Source organism: Pyrgilauda ruficollis, unplaced genomic scaffold (assembly GCF_017590135.1).
Source record: "Pyrgilauda ruficollis isolate IOZ18807 unplaced genomic scaffold, ASM1759013v1 scaffold152, whole genome shotgun sequence".
NCBI lineage: Eukaryota > Metazoa > Chordata > Aves > Passeriformes > Passeridae > Pyrgilauda > Pyrgilauda ruficollis.
The window spans coordinates 227,277-247,829 of record NW_024513877.1 but is presented as its reverse complement, the minus strand read 5'-3'; the positions used below and the strand labels follow the sequence as shown (position 1 = coordinate 247,829).

The window sequence follows — 20,553 nt, the reverse complement described above, 5'->3', positions numbered from 1 at the left end:
AATACTTTGCTCTCATGTTTATATATATTAATTCTGTACTTAAAATTCTTCTTTAGAGGCTTGGTGATCAGTCAAAATATCATATATATGACATATGCATTTAGTATAACCAAATAGGAAGTAGAATTCCTCCAAGAAATCCAATGTATATCTTCATCTTGGGAGAAATATTAAAGCTTTCACAAGTAAAAGTGTACACTTATTGGAAACTTGAAATGAGCAAGTTTCTCCTTCAAGAGGAGGAACTCCTTCAAGAATTTGAAAGTTCATTTTGTGTTAAAATTAATCTCAGGTTCCTAAGGATCTTGTAAATTCTCAACCCATATTGTCAGTGAAAAGCACTAGAATAAACAAATAAGAGATCAAATAAAGGACATACAAATTGTGTATCTTGTACTTCTTTCTTCCACTTTAGTTCTTTAGAGAATTTTTCATTCAGTATATCTCTATAACTTTGAAATCACAAAAAAGAAAAAAAGAAAAAAAAAATAAAAAGAAAAAAAGGAACAAGTAGGAACATGACAGTTTCAAATGTTCAAGAAATCAAAGTCCTAAAATTTTCCAATTTTTCAAGACTTAAAGACTTTGAATTATTAAAATTATGTTCAAGAATGTTGAGAGATAAGGAAAAAAGTTACTCTTCTCTCATTTGCGCTACCTTAACATGTGGAAAGTTTCCTAGCTTAAATGCTCAATATAAATTTATTGTCCTAACTCTGAGAATATTCAGAATTGCAGCCACTTTGCAACCCCTGTAACACCAATGACCAAAACTCCTTTAAAGGTATGGGTGTTACTAATAGGGGATGAAAGGAGAGAACTAAACTTTGCACTCTATTCTGTCCTGATAAAGCTTGTGACCTTCTGGTATCCTTAAAATCTTAAAATTTAAGATTAAAATACTTAAGACAGTAATACATTAATTTGTAGCACAGTTAAAAATGTAGTTTTTCATTATTAAATGGATTTTTTTAAAATAATTATTCTTGATTGAATAACTATCAGTGCACAAAAATAACTTTTCCGAGTTTTTTGAAAAGTGAAATTACAGGGATTAATCATGCAGTTTGTACTTGGACAGAATTCATTCTACAGTCAGTGGCACTTGTGCCGAAATGCAAAATGTGAGAGCATGTCCAAGAGGAGTGTTCTGTGCTCAAAAAGTATTTGTCTTTACATTCTCCCATTAGTCCAAATACAAAGTCTGGCACTGCATTTCATGACACATGCTGCTCCACTAGCTTGTCTAGAAACTAGCTCTTTTCTGAATAAAATATTTTTACTCTTACAAGTCAGTGTAACAAACAATACAAAGAAAAATATTTTTTTCTGAAAACTTGTTGAATTAAAAATGCTATAAATTTACAAATTCTGCCATATGCCCTTTAAAATTTGTGCATCCACTGTTTCTATTTTCATTGTTTTCATTATGCCTTATAGAATCTGTTTGTAATGTTTAAAAATGTTCTGTTCCATTAAAAAATATGGCTTTTTATCAAATAAAAATGGGAAGCCAACTTGCTCTAAAATCCATCTGGTTTTCATTTTCTTATGATCTATAATCAAATCCATTCATATATGGCATATAATTTTTATGCTTTCAGGTGGATAGCAGAATGAGATGTTCTGCATACGATCACATCTAAATTGATATTTGTCCAGGCAGAGTATAATTTTAAAGTATAGCATGAAGGAAGATTTAATTTGTACATTAGAAGTCTTACGCATTTGTTTTGCCTCTGAATGTAAATGAGGCCATTCTCTTTGGTGGATTTATCTGAAAGTGGGACAGCTGCCTTAGAGCAGGCCACAGCCCTCTTGAATTAAAAGAGTACAGTTTAAAGAACTGGTTTCCATGCAGACTCTTCTTATCTTTAAACCACATGCATGCATTCATCTCTGATTTCCAAATGATAGGTTTCTGTATTATTGGTATAAGGTCCATAGTCTTATATAGTGAGGATTTCGGATTCATTCCTGAATCCTCACTATACCAGAAGAATAAGTTTGATGACTGGAAAGAGGAACTATTACATGGCCTCAAAATGCTAGCAGGCATTAATATGCCATGAACAGCAGAAATCTGCTGGGAAAGAAATTATTGAAGTAGTTCTATAAAAGAATTTGATGTTTTTAAAATATAAACATAATAATTCATACTATTTCACATCAGTAAAGGTCAGATGAATGTTTCTGCAGAATAAAGCTTTATACAGAAGCACTCTTTCCCCTAAGCACTATTTCTTAATAGTATATAATATAAAGTAAATCTTATGTAGGAAATGGGAGCTCTTTCTTGTAAGGTGATTTATTCTCTAAAAATCACAACTAGAAACATATAGAGTACAGTGGAATCCATTTTGCTATATATCTTAGATCCTATATTGTTAGAACTGAAAAAAACTCAGTGCTGCTTCAAACAGTTCCATTGCCACTCTCCGAGCAAATCCTTGTCATGTGACAGATTTCACAGATAGTTTTACATCCTGCTGCTAAAATACCTCCTTTATGAAGGTATGACACGAGAGAAACCTTAGTTTTGCTTCAGTTTTTTCTGTTGATCACTTCACATCTTGATTTTCAGTATTCAGTTTGTAGAAGACGAATTTTTTAAAATGCAGTGTGGTTTGTAGTAGAAAATACTGTTGTATATTCAAAATGCCCCTTCTGATTTCACCGCCTGTAGTAACACATAGCATTAATTAGAGCATAATAGTTAGCTCCTCTATGTTGAGGACAATTGTTCATTTTGAGAAAAAAAACCTACTGGTACAAAATTAAAAGCCTTTGAAAGCACTCTGCTGAATTTGCTTGGGAAGTCTAAAATACATTTCAGAACTCATTTTGTTTTCCTAGCTGTATGATATTATTAAGGAAATAAACAACAAGATTAACTATGAAAAATATTTTAGTGCAAAATTTCCAAAATCATTTTAATACAGAATATTAGAAGAGCTCTTAAATTTTCATTATATTGCAAGGTCTTGGAGATCATGATAATAGAAATTGTGAGAAAAAACAAGCCAGACCAGACCAGACCAGACCAGTTACTGAAGGTACCTGACAAGTACAGAATTCAAGCAGTTTTTGATAATTTTCCTGTGGCATAATACTAGTGTTCACCGTTCAGGGTCTTCCAAAGCCTGAAGTGGTGTTTTTATATTTAATAGCCTTTCACAAATTTTATTTCCATGGATTTTCTGATTTGATAAATACAAGTGGCTTGCATCCTTGCACTTGAGGATTAAGAACTTGAAAATCTTAGTCAGGCTCAGACACACTTCATTATCCTGACCAGAAGAGCAAATTGCTGTCATGTACTGTCATTTTTATGCCCACCTCATAGACATTATCAAATTTAGTTCCATAATTCATTTATGTTCTTTAGGGCTATAAACACCATTTCACACTGGGGAGGATTGGGTGAGATACTGTGGTCTTCACTGACTTTGGGAAAACAGAGGAAATTTGGAGTTCCAGAGGACTCTGCCACACTGACTAGTTTATCTTCTCACACAAATTCTAGTCTGTGTGTTGCAGCTTGTGAACAAAAGTTGAGCTCAGAAAAGAAAGTCTTCCATAGCATTTGTTTCTCTGGTATTTACCCAAGGTAAAGGCTTTCTCTTTCCATATTAATTTTCATGCTATTCCCTCTCTATGACTGAGAGAATACTCTTTCCTAAAACAGATAATGGAAACATTTGCTTGTCAGAAGTGTTCCTGGAGCCTGCATAAGAGAGAAGATGAAAGATATGGTGGTGTTTTCCAATAAGGTTATTATCTTGCTCCCATTGATTTTAGTGTTTACAGAACCAGATCCAAGAAGTGCAGTGAAAAAGAGCCAAAAGAATTTATGAATCCTTCTGGTCCTCCGCCACCTTTTGTGGCAATTATAGCCTTGCTATAACTCATCCCTTGTTTAAAACAAAAAAAAAAAAATCATGACCTGCAAAGGGCTGAGTCAGAAAAGGCACAATCTTCTGTAGATGTCAAGAAAATATGAAATAGCTTTGACAGTTTTTATGCCCTTAAATTATCTGACTTTCCTGATTCTTGTAAGGCAAATGTCAGATGTTGACTGCTACAAGGGCACAGTATATTGTAAACAAATACAGTGCTGTAAACAAAAAAACAAACAATTACAGTGCTGTAAACAAAATTGTGTCATCTGTTTAATTTCCGGACATCACAGAGATGTCAGTAGCCATGAAAGAAAGCATTTGAAAACCAGTTGTTCCAAATATAGCACATGTTGTATTTTCCTGTAAAGATACATGACACACATATTTACCACAAGTTTTTAATTTCACAGTTTTAGAAGGGCTTAAAAGATACAGTGGACATCATCAAACTTCTCTCTTTTTTCCTCTTTTTTTTGCCTTAACAGGAAATGGATATGGAAACCCCCGCAACTCACCAGGTCTGCTGGTCTCACCTGGCAACTTGAACAAGAATATGCAAGCAAAATCTCCACCTCCAATGAATTTGGGAATGAACAATCGTAAACCAGACCTCCGTGTGCTTATTCCACCTGGCAGCAAGAGTACCATGCCATCAGTGGTAATGCATTTTCAAAGCTCTTCTTTTTATCTACTTCAGATAAGAATTATTTAGGAATTTCAGGGCTCGCTCAGGAAACTAAATTCTTGATTGGTTTTTTTTTTTCCAACTAGGGCTTGACATCAAGCTGAGGATGTAGGCTGAGCCTCTTTATTGTTTTGGGGTTTTTTTTTGAAGTTTTATTTACTTCCTACCTTTTGTCTGTTGAGTTGCAAAATAGGAACTATGTCCTAACTGTGCACAGCCTAACCTTCCGCAGTCTCTCTCCCAGTAGCTGGAAGACTCTTTCCTGACACTGTTATAAAGGCTAAATTTAACCCTGAACATTTCTAGCTTATTATGTTTTTCTTAAATATTTAGCCACACAGACTCTTAGCAGATGGCGTATTAACAGTAATAAATTAATTTGAGCCCTATCACTGTGAGCTCCAAATTTTGTAATGATAAGAGATATTGATAAGAGAATTTTGTAATGATAATAGACAGAGCAAGAGAAAAAGGAATATGAAATTTCTGTATCTCCTGCCAGGACTAGTGAAATTTAGGCAATATACTATGCTAAAGGGCTGAATTGGGAAGGTATTGTGTCCCCATGTCTTGCACTTTCTTTTCAAAAGTTCATCAGTGTTTCCAAGTAAAGCTGTTTTGAGTAATTTAACATTAAAAGTGAACTTAATTTAAAAAGATAGTAATTTAAGTGATTCAGTTTTCTATTTTATAACAAACATTATTAAAACAACTTCCAAGTTGGCTTCTTCAGCTTGATGCAAAATAAATTAATCGTCAAACTAAAACTGCTCATAAATGTGACGCTACCTCCTAAGTCAAAAGGTGACAAATAGTCCTACACTGCAATACTCAAGTTGATCAAGGCAGTGACAAGCTGTCTGCATCAAATTATTTATTCCAAGCCCCTTAAAAATTATATTTTCCAAGATACTCTGTGAGTGGTCAGGTACAGCATGACAATATGCAAACAATGGGATAGTGGAAGACAAATGAATTCTTGGAGAAAGTCTTGTGCTGAAAACTGGATAGGTCATTCTTATGATTGAGTCAAACAGTCCATTAAAAGGAGGACAAATAAGAGACCTATGAGGTGTATTTTTTCCAGTATATGCTCAGAAGGTGTTTAATTTGCTGCCCCTATGATATGAAAATATTCCCTAAGCTAAAACCTGCATCCTGGTAAATATTTATATTTACTAATTTTTAACACTCCTTTCCTATGCAATCAGTCTGAGGATGTTGATCTGCTTCTGGTAAGTGGTAATGATGTTCATCTTAATAACAAATTAAAAAAAAAAAAAACCACAAGTATTCTTATGATGTAGGTAAAATGTTGGTTGGAATAAAATGGAAAATAACTATGTTGTGAACAAATACGTCATGGCAATCTTTTAAATATAGTGATAGAAGGTCAGATACACTTGTTGCACATATTCAAATTAAGCATGGTAGAATTAATTTTTCTTTTTGGTGATGCATGGACAGCATGTAAACTTATGTTGTTGAAGATGGCGCAGCCTTATGACAGCCACCTTTTTTGGTGGCTCTCTAGCCCTTTTTTCCTGCAACTCACATAATTAGAGTTCTCTAGTGTAATTCTTACAGTGCAACACCTAGTGCCCTGGATTTAAAAAGTAGTGTGTAACTGCTGTGCAATCTAACAGCCTTGAAGGGTTTTTTTACTGCAAAAAAAAACAAACTAGTCAGGGCTCTATCCACTGGTAAGAGTTCAGTGTTCAGCAGTCTGTGGGTGCACCTCACTTTCAAAACCCAGGAGAGCTGGGTTTGGGGGTTTTTCTTTTGCTTTTTGGGATTAATTGGGTTTTGTGGTAGGTTTTCTTTTCTATATGAGTGAAAAGGAAAACAATGGGAATAGAGGTCATATATGTCTTCAGTTTTTCACATGATCTGTTCTACTATCCACAGTAAAATCAGTCTTACTAGTTCAGTTACCTAGGAGATACTGATGTAATGGGTTACTATGGTGACAGCTGGTCTCTTGAAAGCTTGTAAATGATAGGGTTGGCAGAGTTCATCAAAGCCACATGTTAAATGATTAATTTCTAGAAATTTGTAATAGCCTATATTTCTCATGCACAAAACATTCCCAGAAAGCAAATACACTCAACTGATTTAAAACTGGTCAATAATATGTTTATTTTACTTACCTTAAAAGAATCAAAGGATAAATAACTCCCAGTCTGCTCAGTCATTGGCTACTCCAGTGGTTTCCGTAGCAACTCCTACTCTACCAGGGCAAGGGATGGGAGGATACCCATCAGCCATCTCAACAACATATGGTACTGGTAAGTATGGGTGCAGGATGCAAAGGATGGGGAAGGGAGCAAGGTGCAGATGAGTGTATATCTCAGTATAAATGAATTAGCTAATGTTCTTTGGGAGAAACTGAAAAGAAAAATTCATAGTTGTTATAAAAAAATGCATAGCTGTGCACTAAATTTGCTTATTCTGTACCTGTCACTAACTTCACACGTATCTATTTCAAAGTTAGCTGATTTGCTTGAAGTAAAACTGATTTGGTAGCTTTATTTCATTGGCTTTAATTAAAACAAACAAACAAACAAACAAAACCACACCAAAAAAAAAAAACCAAAAAAACAAAAAAAACACCCAACAACCTTAAAACAGTTAACAGTTCTTAGTCTTCCTTGGATATAATTTCATGCAGTTGAGTGCACCATGCTAAAGCCATGAGGGTAGTGGAAATAAGCAGCTTCACTATCTCCAACCAGAGTTCAGTAACTCTGCTGGCTATCACAGCTTCCTACCTGGGAGGGTGCAGAAATGAAGCCTCAAGGCATCTTTACAGTTCCTGTTGTGTATTGCTGCTGTGCAGAGTGCACACCGTGACATAGATCCAGCACGTTTTGAGAACACATATATTGTTCAGAAGCAGGCTGCCTGCTGGCTTCTGCAAGGAAGACTGTAACCAAAATATTATATTTTCCAAGTCTTTCTGACAGTGCTTTTGCAGTTATGGTGAATTTACAGGCTAAGAATGCTTTAGATCTGGCAGACCCAGTAAAACGTGCTAGATTACAGAATAATTATTAGTGCGCTATTTGCTCCCAAGTCAATGAGTTGAGCGAAGAGGAAGATTTTCTTTTTCTGCTGCAACTTAATGTGATTGGTGTAATTAAAATTAAAAGGCTTACAAAGTGACATGAAAATTACTATGCTAGTTGTTGTTTAATTGCTTCCTCTTTAATTCTCTCTTAATTTTTGTCTTTCTGTTTTCAAATCTAGAATATTCTCTGAGTAGTGCAGATATATCATCTCTCTCTGGTTTTAATACAGCCAGTGCTCTTCATCTTGGTTCTGTAACTGGCTGGCAGCAGCAACACCTACATAATATGCCACCATCTGCCCTCAGTCAATTGGGGTAAGCAGTGCTTTCTTTATTTTACTGTCCTACAGAGACTTCAGTCTCCCCAGTGATTCCAAATGTGAAATATGTCAAGATAACATACCAGAACATATCTACTGTGTGTAAAAACTAGATTTTCCAAAACTGGAGCAATGTAATTCATGGAAAGTTTGCTTGGGAGCTACAATGAAATATTTTGCATTCATGGCATTTTCTCAGTAGTGTATTGTTCATGTTTTAGTTTTTATTTCTTTAAATAGGATTTTATTTCACTACTAAAACCATACACCTATATTGTTATGATGCCATATTTATTATTTATGCTTTTAATTTCCAGTTACTATTGCACAAACATTTACAGTAAGAAAATGTTTTAGATATTTTAATAAAGTAAGATTACATAATTAATTGACATGACATTAAGCCTTAACCTTATATAATAATCACATACTTCCTTCTGCTCAACTCTGAAACTCAAGTTTCTTTTATTTGGAGATGATTTTTATGATAAAATAGCATGATTAAGCCAAAGAACTGTAAGCTTACAAAACTCATTGTGATGTGCCTGTGCTGAGGAGTACAGGTATTCCTGCCCTCTAGTGGCTAATTTTACAATATTTATTCAAGTTTCAGAGAAACACAGCACTCAATCATCTCAGGATCTTTAGAAGTGTGAAAATTCACACAGGGAAATCACCTGAACAAGAAACCTCTTGGCTCATTTAAGTGAACAGGTGTACCATTTTTAAATATCTTGATATCTACAATTTCTATTGAGTAAGACCATAGGTATGCACTAGTGTGGCATAAGAGCCTAATGTATGGTTAGACATGTTGGAATTTTAAAAGGTTTAGCTATAAAAATAGAAGCTGAAAACAGCAGAAGTGTATTTATGAGGAAAAAATTTAATTCATATGCATTTGAAAGGAAAACATTTTTTTCAGAAAGAGGTCTTCCACATATGCACTTTCTTTTTTTGAGATTGTTGCCATAGTGTGGAACAATTTAATACTCTAAATGTGCCTTCAAAATTCTCCTTCTACTTTATCTGACCATTTTTTGTAACTTATTTTAATGTCTTTACCATGTTGGTAATTTGGGTTTTTAAGGAGAGCAATAAAAATGTTTCAAAGGAAACAAATTTTTTAAAGCTCATTTCAGTATAAATAAGTTTATATAGATACAAATGTCATAAAAACATACAACTGAAATACTTGTGCTAGAAAAAAAAAAAGTCTTAGTATCTTTCTCTTATACTTTTCTTTGTGAGTTTGCGCTACTTCTGGGCCAGCATTCAGACTTACTGTGCAACTAAAATCATAAATTCTGAAATAAATTGAAATCTCACATGTTAGGTATCACTGTATAAACAACTGGTACCATACCAAAGAATGTAATAAGGCTATTTGGTTAGCAAAAAAAGAAGTATAAACGAACTCCTAAACTAATTACATGCCTTTTCAGATATGTCACACATTGTGATCTGTTTCTGATTTGTATCACAGAATGTCAAAGTGGAATGTCTGTGGCTGTGGAATACATTCTGAGTTGCTACTCTCATTATTATTACTCTTTCAGTGATTTGTAAGTGAATTCAGCTATGAAAGCTGCTTCACAGACAGTTCTGGAGAAGTCTTCTATCACTGCAGAAAATCATACTCACTGAGTTCTACATGGAAGAGCATCTGTTTTAACTTTTGAGTTACTTGAAAAACTTGCAATTCTGTAGAACATATCCAGTGTATATCAACCTGATTTAGAATTTGTAAAAAGATTTTAAAAATGAAACAAAATTACAGTCATCTTCAGATACTTAAGAAAACACAACCAGAAAGGTTTTGACAACATAAATCTCAGTGCTTAGTGGGGTCACATACTGAAAAGGTTTGGCAGTGAGATGCCTGTTGTTAACTATACAGTTAAGCTATAAAAACCTGTGAGAAAACAGTTAATGGGAGACACATTCCAGGTCTCCTTCAGGTTTTGTTTGTCACCAAAGTCTAGAGGTGAAAATCAGCTCTGCTTCCTCAATGCATGACAAGAATGTGATTAGTAATAGAATAAGATAGGATTAGATGCATTATCTTGCTCCAGATAAGTCCTCAGCAATTTCAGTAGCACTATCAGAACCATCTTGGAGGTAATTGGAGACCTCTGCAACTAAGCTCTTAGTTCTTCAAGCTGACTGTGCAATTAGAAGCCACACTAGTGCTGGTGGACTAGAGGGCAAATATATGAGGACATGGGAGTAGTTCACCTTCCCTGTCTGCGCAGCTTTTGCCTTTCTGCCAAGCCTGGTGAACAGCACAACAATGTAGACCCTGTTTAGACATGTAGAAGCTGTTTAGACATGACTGGGACATTAAAACAAGTCAGACTTTTCAACTTCTTGGGTTGAAAAACAGAATAGTATTTCCATGGTCTTTTAACTGCATCTACATCTGGAAAAAATACACACAAAAATTCTGCTGAAAATCAGTCCTTCCCAAAGCTTTGGGATTTCGCCTGAATAGTACATTAAAGTCTCTTACTGCTTTTTAACATGTACCAAAAAGACTACTAGAAGTAAACTGCTGATAACCAGAAGGGAAGTCCTTTCCAAACATCATAATAAATTATCAAAATATTTTATGCACAAATCCATAGTATGGAATGTGTTCTCTTGCATCCACATTTCCTAGCCTAAGAGACAATCTTTTCATCTAAAAGTAACATCCACAGGTGAAGTTTTCACTTTCCTAAAATATGAATGCAGGGAGAGAAACAATATTTAATCTGAAGGTGCTTCAGTATAGATAATTATTTATGTAAGAGAAGTTTCTCAAAACTTCTACCTACATGAATAAAAAGTAGTCCAAATTAATGTATAATGTTGACTTGTTCTTATATAGAAAGATTACTACTTAGCGACAATTATTTTTTATTAGATGATAACTATAGCTAGACAAAGGAAAATATTGTCCATTAAACTATTTTTACTGAAAAATTTGGAAACAGGTATATCATGTTTAATGAATTTGTATCAGTTCTACCAATTTCCTTCTTTTGAATAAAAGACCTTATGTATTTCAGATTGAGCCTTTTTTTCATAAGCCACTATTATAAGATGTTTAAGTAACTCAGTTTCATGCTATTTTTTTAATTCCTGTTTAAAAAGTGTAACCTTAACATGTGAGAGCTAAGCAAAATGTCTTGACAAAATGTCTTCATATTCTGCTTTTACATTGATCAGAAAACTATAAAAAAATAATTAAAACCTCTTAGCTTGCACTTAAAAAAAAATAGAGAGGGAAGAAGTTTAATTGTTAGTAAGTAAAAAATATCTTCTCCTAAATGCAAATTAGCATGTAACCATGAATTTTCAATGGTCCTTCACATGTATTTACTGGGGGAAATTATATGAAGTGAGGAAGTACACTGATTTAGGGAAGTAAGAGTGGGTGTACAAGAAAAGGCGCATGAAGCTATCTTCCTTCTTTTTTTCTCATTCTAGATTTTCTCATTTCTGATTTTTCTCATTCTAGAAAAATCTACATGGTCAGTATTCATGTCCTCACTCATCGTTTACTCAGACCTGCACTTCTACCTGTGCATGCTGAGTTTCAATACCATTTGGAGAATCAGACAGAAGGAGATGCACACAGAAGTGTCATCATCCCAATCTCATGGCACTGTCTTGCTCCCCCACTTCTCATACAGCAGAGCTGTGTAGATGTACCATGTGGAAACCAGATAAAGCAGCATTTCTCCATGTGGCATCATAATCTGAATAAAAATCAAATTTTAACTACACTGGCCTCAAGAGGGACTGGTGTGCCAAGTTAAGATATTAATTTTCTTCATTATCCCCATAAAATGAAATGTCTTCATACAATATGTGGACAAAGGTGATGATGTCTGCAAAAGTGGACTGCCCAGCACCTATTCAGTGCATGTAAATGTACACAAACCTTTGAATAATTTTCTTTAGTTTCTCACTAGTTTTTCCATATCCAAAACATGTTTGTTTACCAGGGAATTTAGTGAAGGTTTCACATAATTACAATAGGCATGCTTGTGTGCAATTCATGTAATTATATGAAGCAACAGTGTAAAATATGCATTGATACATTTAAGTGCAAACAGCTGTTTCTACACCAACACATACCTATACAGGAAATTATATCATTTTGCAGCAGACAGAATTCTCATTTCTTATTGTGTACCTTCTATTCTAAATAGAGGTTAATCCTTTGTTTAGAATACAGATTTAAAGATTGCATCTAAATACCTATTATTTCGCTATTCACATGTATGTGTAACAGTACATTTCCCATGCAGATTTAGCTTAGACGAGCTTCTCATAAAAATGTTTCAGAAAATGTTAATGAAGTATTAAGGAAATTATAGTCAAATAAAAATATATTAAGTTTCAGAAATACTTTCAGCAGCCAAAGGCTGTATTTGCAAAGAAAAAAAGGTGAATCAAAATACACGCTACAGTTTATTTATATTGTTTTAATATTTTTTTAAACCTCAGAAATTCAGTCTTGACCTGCCAAAATTATTTCTTATCCTCTTATAAATATTAAAAAAAAAAAAAGGTGGTTCAAAATTCAAATAAACCTGAAGAGCTGAAGCATTTATAAAAGTGCCATTAATTTTTATGCCAGGTTATTATGTAACACCACTGCTGAATCACAAGGAATCTGTAGAGAAGTCTGTAGAGATGCATTCTCATACTCACTTCTGAGGCATTATTAAAAAGGCAATATTCCAGTATTGCAATACCAGCTCTGTATCATTGAAATTCAGTTTATCCCTCTAGATGGATGCTGTCACACAGTAGAATGCCAGTATGTTCCATGAGAACAAATTTGACTGAATATGGTTATTTTTGTCTATTTTTATCTTTTTAAATTATCCCGAGCTTTGCAATGTGGCATGTCTCTTGCTCAAATCAAACACTTCTAAATCAATCCTCTAGGCTCCACCATCCTTTATTATAGAAATTTCAGGTTTAGCTATAAGCTTGGCATGTAACATCACATGTAATCTTATCATACTAAACTGACAAACTATTTACTCAGATGAAGCCCTAGAATCTCCTAAGCAATACAAAAATAGTCACTGAAAACAAAAAGAAAAAAAAAAAAAAGAAAAAGGCAGAAATGTACATTTGATTCTTATATTTACAGTTTCTTATATGTGTTAATTTAATATTTACAGAAGCAATACAAAGAAAATATCCTCTTTGAAAAAAGAAAAAGGTTACATTTTTTACTTTGAAGGCTATTACTTATGAACTCTGTAACTTAGGAAAGGGGTCATTGCAGATTTGACAAATTTGTTTGTAGAGGAAGGAAGGATTGATGAAAAAATTGGAAGTAGAACATGCTGTTTTGTTTTCTAACAAGATCCATTCATTTTTACACACTGCAGCAATTCCTGATAAAATCAGAGGATATTATTCGATATTGAAGCCATACAGTTTTATTTTAAATCTGTCAGAAGAAAAAAAGTTCATCAAAGTAGTAGTAAATGTTGTTTAAATAATACTCAGCTCTCAGTTAGTGACACCCTAGGGAAAGTAGAAGTAGAGTATTCCAGTAAAGTTAAAAGTCTACACTAAACTTACCTGTGTCATTCTTAGAAATTCCTTCCAAATCCCAATATTACACCTTCTTGCATTAAAAATGCCTGCATATCCCTTTAGGTTTAAAATCTTCTGAAGTCAAGTGCTGCCCCTGCTGCCTTCCTACCCCTGTATAAATAAATACGCATTAATAGAAGCCTTGAAATTAGAAAAAAAGAGTTTAGAGAAAAAAATTTTATGAGAAAAAAGAAATTAGAAAAGTTTCTTGCATAAGACACTAATTCCAGCTTAGCAAATGGTCCCTGAAGTGGAACATAATGGGAACTGCATTTTGGAAATTCTGTTTTAATAATGAAAAGTCAGGTTTTGCCAGGAGGTGGTGCTTTTGTACAAAATGTTGTGCAGATGAAAGTAATCTCATTTCTCCCATAAAGTGTGTTCTCAGTATTCACTCTCCTCCCTGCCTGTTTCATCTTCCTCTGCCACTACCTGCCCAAAAAATGCACAAAAAAGGAAGGAAAAAGAAAAGAAAAGAAAAGAAAAGAAAAGAAAAGAAAAGAAAAGAAAAGAAAAGAAAAGAAAAAAGAAAAAGCTTAGCTTACTTAAATAGCTTACCTTTGAATAAGTTTCAGAATAGCAGTCTGTCTGCTAGTAGCATCCTTTGAGCTTGGCTTTCCTATGGGCAAATAGTGTAGTCCTCTGTTGTCTTCTCCTATTCCTCATAGTCCCTTTTGTAGTTTATCCAAATGCATTCTGGATTGAATCATGGATTTATGGATTTAAACCCTAAAATCATATCTAAATCCTTGCCTACCTGTGCTATTTTGTTGATGTCAATGTTAGGACTACTAATTTCAATTCAATTTTGAAAAGCATAAAAATTACCAGACCAGATTTTCTTTGTTTCTGTTTTGCATCTGAAGTCACATGTCAAAACAAACCACAATAAAAATAGTTGTGTGCTTTCAAATTAATTGGATTAAACCCAGCAGAAAGTCCAGGCTTCCCATCTCAGCCAATGTATACACACACAAGTATTTGTTATTCAGAAACCTGAAGGTGGTTCCAACAATGCAAAGGCTCACCTTCCTAAATTTGTGATGACGCTTGATCTTAAGAAAGGAGAGAAGGAGACTGAAAGTGAGACTTCTCTCTAAACTGAGGGCTTGTCCCCCTAAAGCTGACCACATCTGTTGTGGTGCTGTCATCTCCTGGAATTCATGAATTCTGCTCAGACAACAGTCCCCATGATCTCTGCATGTGCTGATCCTGTGTGAGCCTTTACAGTGGTGTTTCATGTGGGTGTTTGTGCATATCTGGGGGCTCCATGCCTCCTCCATCTGTAACTGAGTTTCCTTTCCTCCTACAGAGCTTGCACTAGCACTCATTTATCTCAGAGTACAAATCTCTCCCTGCCTTCTACTCAAAGCCTCAACATCAAGTCAGAACCTGTTTCTCCTCCTAGAGATCGTACCACCACACCATCGAGATACCAACAGCACACGCGCCATGAGGCGGGGAGATCTCCTGTTGACAGTTTGAGCAGCTGTAGCAGTTCCTACGATGGAAGTGACCGAGAAGATCACCGGAATGAATTCCACTCCCCCATTGGACTCACCAGACCTTCGCCGGACGAAAGGGAAAGCCCCTCTGTCAAGCGCATGCGGCTCTCTGAAGGATGGGCAACATGATAACATTATAACCTATTAGTTGAGATTTTTTTTCTTGCAGTGTGTGTGTGCTATACTTTAATGGGAGGGGGGAGGGGGGAAGGGTCGATATACATTATATGTGCTGTGTGTGAAAAAAAAAGTCAGGTACTCTGTTTTGTAAAAGTACTTTTAACTTGCCTCAGTGATGCAGTATAAGGATAAACAGAAATGCTGAGATAAGCTTAGCACTTGAGTTGTACAACAGAACACTTGTACAAAATAGATTTTAAGGCTAATTTCTTTTCACTGTTGTGCTCCCTTGCAAAATGTATGTTACAATAGATAGTGTCATGTTGCAGGTTCAACGTTATTTACATGTAAATAGACAAAATGAAAACATTTGCCAGAAATGGCAGATCTTTACTGAGAGAGAAAGCAGCTGTTATGCAACATATAGAAAATGTACAGATGTTTTGACAGATCCAGCAGTTAGGTGGCCATGAATTGATGCTAGAAAGAGACTGAATCACCTAACATACTGAAAATGCTCACAAACATGCAGGCATTTTGTTAGAGTATGGTGCTCAGTTAAAAAGGATCAAACCATTTCAAGAGTACCATACTTATAGAAATGTTGAGTTCGAGGGCTGACATACTTAATTTCAAAAATTCTGGGTCTGCATCACTTATTAAATAAAAAAGTATAAAAATATGTACATTACATTTAGCTTATTTTCATATTAAAAAGTAAGACAGAGTTTGCAAAGCATTTGTGGCTTTTGTAGTTTCCTTAAGCCAAAATTTGTTCTTTTTCCCTTGATAGCTTTGCTAATCTTTTAAGCAGTCCTGAAGAAACAAACAAAATTACTTTCTGTATAGAAAGCACTACCCTAAGCCTTGAGCAACTCCATGCTTTGCTAATCAAGATAACTGTTTTCTCTTTGCAGAAGTTTTGTTTTTGAAATGTGTATTTCTAATTATATAAAATACTAAGAATCTTTAAAAAAAAATCTGTGAAATTAACATGCTTGTGTATAGCTTTCTAATATATAATAATTATGGTAATAGTTTTTGTTCTCTTGATAGTGGGGAATTATATTTGTGCAGTTGCACATTTAACTATTTTCTTTTGGTTTTCTTTTAGTGGGTATACATTTTACAGGTCCAAGTCAGCTGCTGAAAGACTGATCTGTAAATAATTAGACTTTACCCATAGTGTTACAACTTAACTCATTTTAATACAGTATTTTACAATCAGCTGGGTGAACTGCCATCCGTTGTATATACTGATTAGTTCTTTCATGCTGTTTTGTGCATTGTAACAAGTTAAGGGCCCTTCTATTACATAATGTCCTGCGTATCTTGTAGTTTTCCATGGGCTAAATTACAAAGTGGCGTAACTTGGCCCATTCTTATTAATGAAGCTGGTATTCTGCCTGTCTGAATTGAATGTGCAGCTCTAATGGCTGTAAGCTATGTGAGTGCAGGTAAACATGTGACGAAGCAGCAGGGGGAGGCAAAGGGAGGGATCAGCACGAAAGTGCCTGCTGGATAGATTCCTCCCCTCTTTCACAGACATATAACTCTTAAAGAGATTATCAGTTAAAGGGTGGTTCAAAATCAGTTGATTTTACACAGGCAATATTGGCCAGCTGGTTGGTTCTCATGGACCTCTGCAGTCATATCATCTCACAGTGGGCATGTTGTTGAGCAACGCTCCCTGTGTGTTTACACCAGACTAGCACTTGCTTCAGAACACAGCATCCACATTTTCTCCAGCCTCATATTGTTCCTTTGACTAAGATAGCTTGACCAGAGGGAATGTGTCATTTTCTTCAAGTCCCTCTTTGTCCCTCTTGTCTGTTAGAAAAAAAATGTATATTCAAGTGTTTCAGTTTCATCTTTCTGTTGGAGGGAAAAAGTGTTTAAGCAAAATGTTAGTGTCATAGTAAAAGAGTAATATTTCTCCTTTTTTAAGAGTCCTTCTAGGTCTCAACTACTTACATTGACATTATGATGAAAAATACAGCAGCAACAGCAAAGAACTTTGAAGTGAAATCCACACTCTTTTTCCACCTATCCATGCAGTTGCTGTGCACTGCTCAATGATGGAGTATACCTCTCTGTAGTAGAGAATGATGATCAGACTACAGTGTGCATTAGGACATAGACTCTTCATTTACCATGACTTTACAGAAGCCTGCTTTACAGGCATTTTCAGCCATGCAGGGGCTAGTACATAATGTGGAAACTCTTTAAGCAGAATACTGTGCTACTAATGCATTCATCTTACCTCGTGTAGCAAACTGCAGGGTAAACAAAGATACGCATGTTTTAAAAAACCCAAAAAATAAATTTAAAAACCCAAAACAAAACAAAACAAGACAAAAAAAAAAAAAAAAAAAAAAAAAAAAAAAAAAAAAAAAAAAAAAAAGGTAAAATGGGGCCCATAATTAATTTTACAATACAAAAACCATTTTCCTCACCCTCAGATTAACCTGTACTCATGTTCTCTTTTGAGAATTTTAAACTTTAGTGTGTCAAAAATATGCAAATGTGTCACAAATATACCTTGTCATTTCAAGAAAAAATACAATTTTATTGGTATAGCAGTAGAAACTTCTCAGTGGGGAAGGGGATTTGGTCTATTGATATATTAAGAATAGCCATATTAATAGTTTACCTTGCGATTTGCCTCAGCAACACATGAAAAAAATGAATCATTTAATGAAGATGCAGTGTATATTACTGCAAGTAACTAAGCAAAAAGTAGCATGAAAAGTATTGCCTGGGCAATTTTTATTAACTCTGACAGTGATTTTTTGTATAAACACAAGTAGAACTGAATCACATGGAAATAAATGCCAGTTAGCCCTCTTGTTCCTGCTGCAGAAGGCAACTAACTTATACTGGCAAAATTGTGGGGGATAATGCATATTTGCAAACTGATCTAATGATAAGAAGCACAACTTTGATTGTGAAGTCACTTTCTGTAAACTATAACTGTCTACCTTTCTTGTTCCTTTATCTGTATCTTACCATTTATTGTATTTGCAAAAGCTAATTTGGGTTTATTGTGTGATTCCTTTGTATTTAAGGAGCTTGGGGCAGAGCCCTGAAAGAGTATTAACATTTACTTTACCTTAACCCATGCTATATGATGTTTTAGGCAACATTCTTAATTGTAAGTTCAAACACCTGAAGTGGCATTCTAGACAACTGCAAGTATTGTTATAGCTATATTGTTTAATCTCTATTAAAAGGTGTTGTCAGTTAGTGTTTAATTGCTGGTGACAATTATATGATATACTCTATCTGCACAACATATATATTGTATGCATTGAGCCATTCACAGTAAAGCTTTGTTCATTTCAGTGTCTCTCAAAAATTGTGTTTTATAACAAAATGGCTTATATTTTTCCCAGAAGAGGAATTTAGCAATTTTTAATGACTAGTGTAAAAATTACCTGTTGTCCTCAGATCTTTTTCAGGTAAAGCTAGTATAAGAATAGAACTCATAGGCTGTTTTCAAGGATGTCAACCCTTTTGCATTGTATTTGCAATCCTATATACCCACTTTTATCTGTAGTCTAACAGCTGTTTGTTTTCCTTCTTCCTTCACCTTGAAGGTAAATGCTTTGTAATTTTTTAAAAGCCACATGAAACCTCAATAAAGGCTGTTGCCTAAACATGGCATACTTCATCTGTTCCTGTTTGTGCCATCTGCTGTGATGTTGTCAGTTATACGGCATTAATTTCCTGCCACTACAGGTCTCTTGAAGGACTGATGGAACACTGCTGTCTGTTAGAATGCTTCAGACTGTAGATGTAATAAAAGGCTTTTGTTAAATATTTTAACCAAAGATGTGGAGCAATCCAAGCTTTGAGCCACAGACTTTCTGCATCAAAAGTAGCCATTTGATTATTTTCGTAGTCTCACGTTGCATTTCTACCTTCCCTTCTCATACCTCAGACTGATCCATACCTCTATTTGATTAAAAAAAAAAAAAAAAAAAAGAAAGAAAGTAATTTTAAGACATTGAGTAATTTAAGAAAGTCATTTAAAAAAATTCAATTAAAAATGCAGTACTAAAGTCTTCTGTGTATTTAATATCAGACCTGGGTTACTGCAGGCATTACACTTGGATTGCTTCAGATGGTTTGTTGTATCCTTTTTTTCTTTTTTTTCTTCTCTTTCATGGGGATTTGCTTCCATAAAATAATGGTGATAACAAAATAGCTTGTAAATGGGAGCATACAAGCATTTGCAACAAATATTAAAGTAGAGGCTCACAGCGGCATAAGCTGGACTTTGTCGCCACTAGATGACAAGATGTTATAACTAAGTTAAACCACATCTGTGTATCTCAAGGGACTTAATTCAGCTGTCTGTAGTGAACAAAAATGGGAAAATTTCAAAAGATTCTCCTGCTGAAAATAAGGTATAATTTGTATTTTGCAGACAAATCAGTAAAGTTACTGGCTTTCTTAGTGATATGGTGTCTGTTGTGCATTTTTTTATTAATTTAAATAGTGTTCAGTTTTCATTGTTTCACAATGCAACACATGAAAGAATCAGTGCTTTAAATACCAGCAGCTGTCTCAATTTTACCAATTATTTGTGCTTGCTTTGATAGCTAAGCAATATTTTCTGGCACACATCATCCCACCAAGTCAGGGAAATCCCATCACTGCTCTAGAGTCAGTGTCATTTGGAATGTGGTCATCTGAATCTGTCCCTAGCAGAGGAGGTAGGTGAAACAATACCTGGCTTTCAGGTGCTTAGTTAGCTGACAGGGAATCAAAACTCCCATGTATACACGTCCCGTGAATTCTACCCATGGGGACAATCATGCAAAAACACTCCAAAAAAAGTATGTACTGTGTCAAAATCGTATATCATTGGATCTGCACTTTGTCTCTATATACTCTCTAACAAAACTGCATAAGGACTGTGTCAGAATTAATCTATGCACTTTTCTATAGTTTTTTCTCAGAATGTCTGTTTGCTTGTTTTTCGTTTGTTTGTTGGGAGTTACAGGGGGTTTTCCAGCTAATATTTATAGTTTCAGAGTTTGAGAACAAAAGAATCACTTTATTTCAAAAAGATGTGTTTTTACGCCAGAAGCAGACAAGCTATTAAGAAGCTAAGGTGCTTGGTGAATGTTACAGTTTCAAAAATAACTTTACAAAACCTAGTTTTTAAATAGGTTTCTGAAAGAAAAGAGCTGTGCTGTTCCTTTTCATGACAGTTTCTTTTAAGAGAAATATTGTTAGTATTGCAGTGTTGGACACTGCCTTGCAATGAGATGCTAAAACTAAGTGTCATTGATTTTACTACAGAATATATTTTGTACAAGTAAATAGC

General features: G+C 34.7%; 1 protein-coding gene across 19 annotated transcripts in view; it reads left to right on the top strand.

Annotated features, from left to right (window-relative positions):
- Positions 1 to 19,680, top strand: part of MEF2C (myocyte enhancer factor 2C) — a 135,568-nt gene extending 115,888 nt beyond the window's left edge. For 15 of the 19 annotated variants that reach the window (XM_041461715.1, XM_041461729.1, XM_041461726.1 and 12 more), the window contains 4 exons: positions 4,388 to 4,560; positions 6,746 to 6,875; positions 7,837 to 7,972; positions 14,903 to 19,680. In XM_041461715.1, coding sequence (XP_041317649.1) covers positions 4,388 to 4,560; positions 6,746 to 6,875; positions 7,837 to 7,972; positions 14,903 to 15,224 — 761 coding nt within the window. In that variant the 3' untranslated portion in view covers positions 15,225 to 19,680. The remainder of the gene's footprint in view (positions 1 to 4,387; positions 4,561 to 6,745; positions 6,876 to 7,836; positions 7,973 to 14,902) is intronic. The other 4 variants (XM_041461730.1, XM_041461728.1, XM_041461727.1 and 1 more) reach the window with 1 other exon arrangement.
- The last annotated feature ends 873 nt before the right edge of the window (positions 19,681 to 20,553 follow it).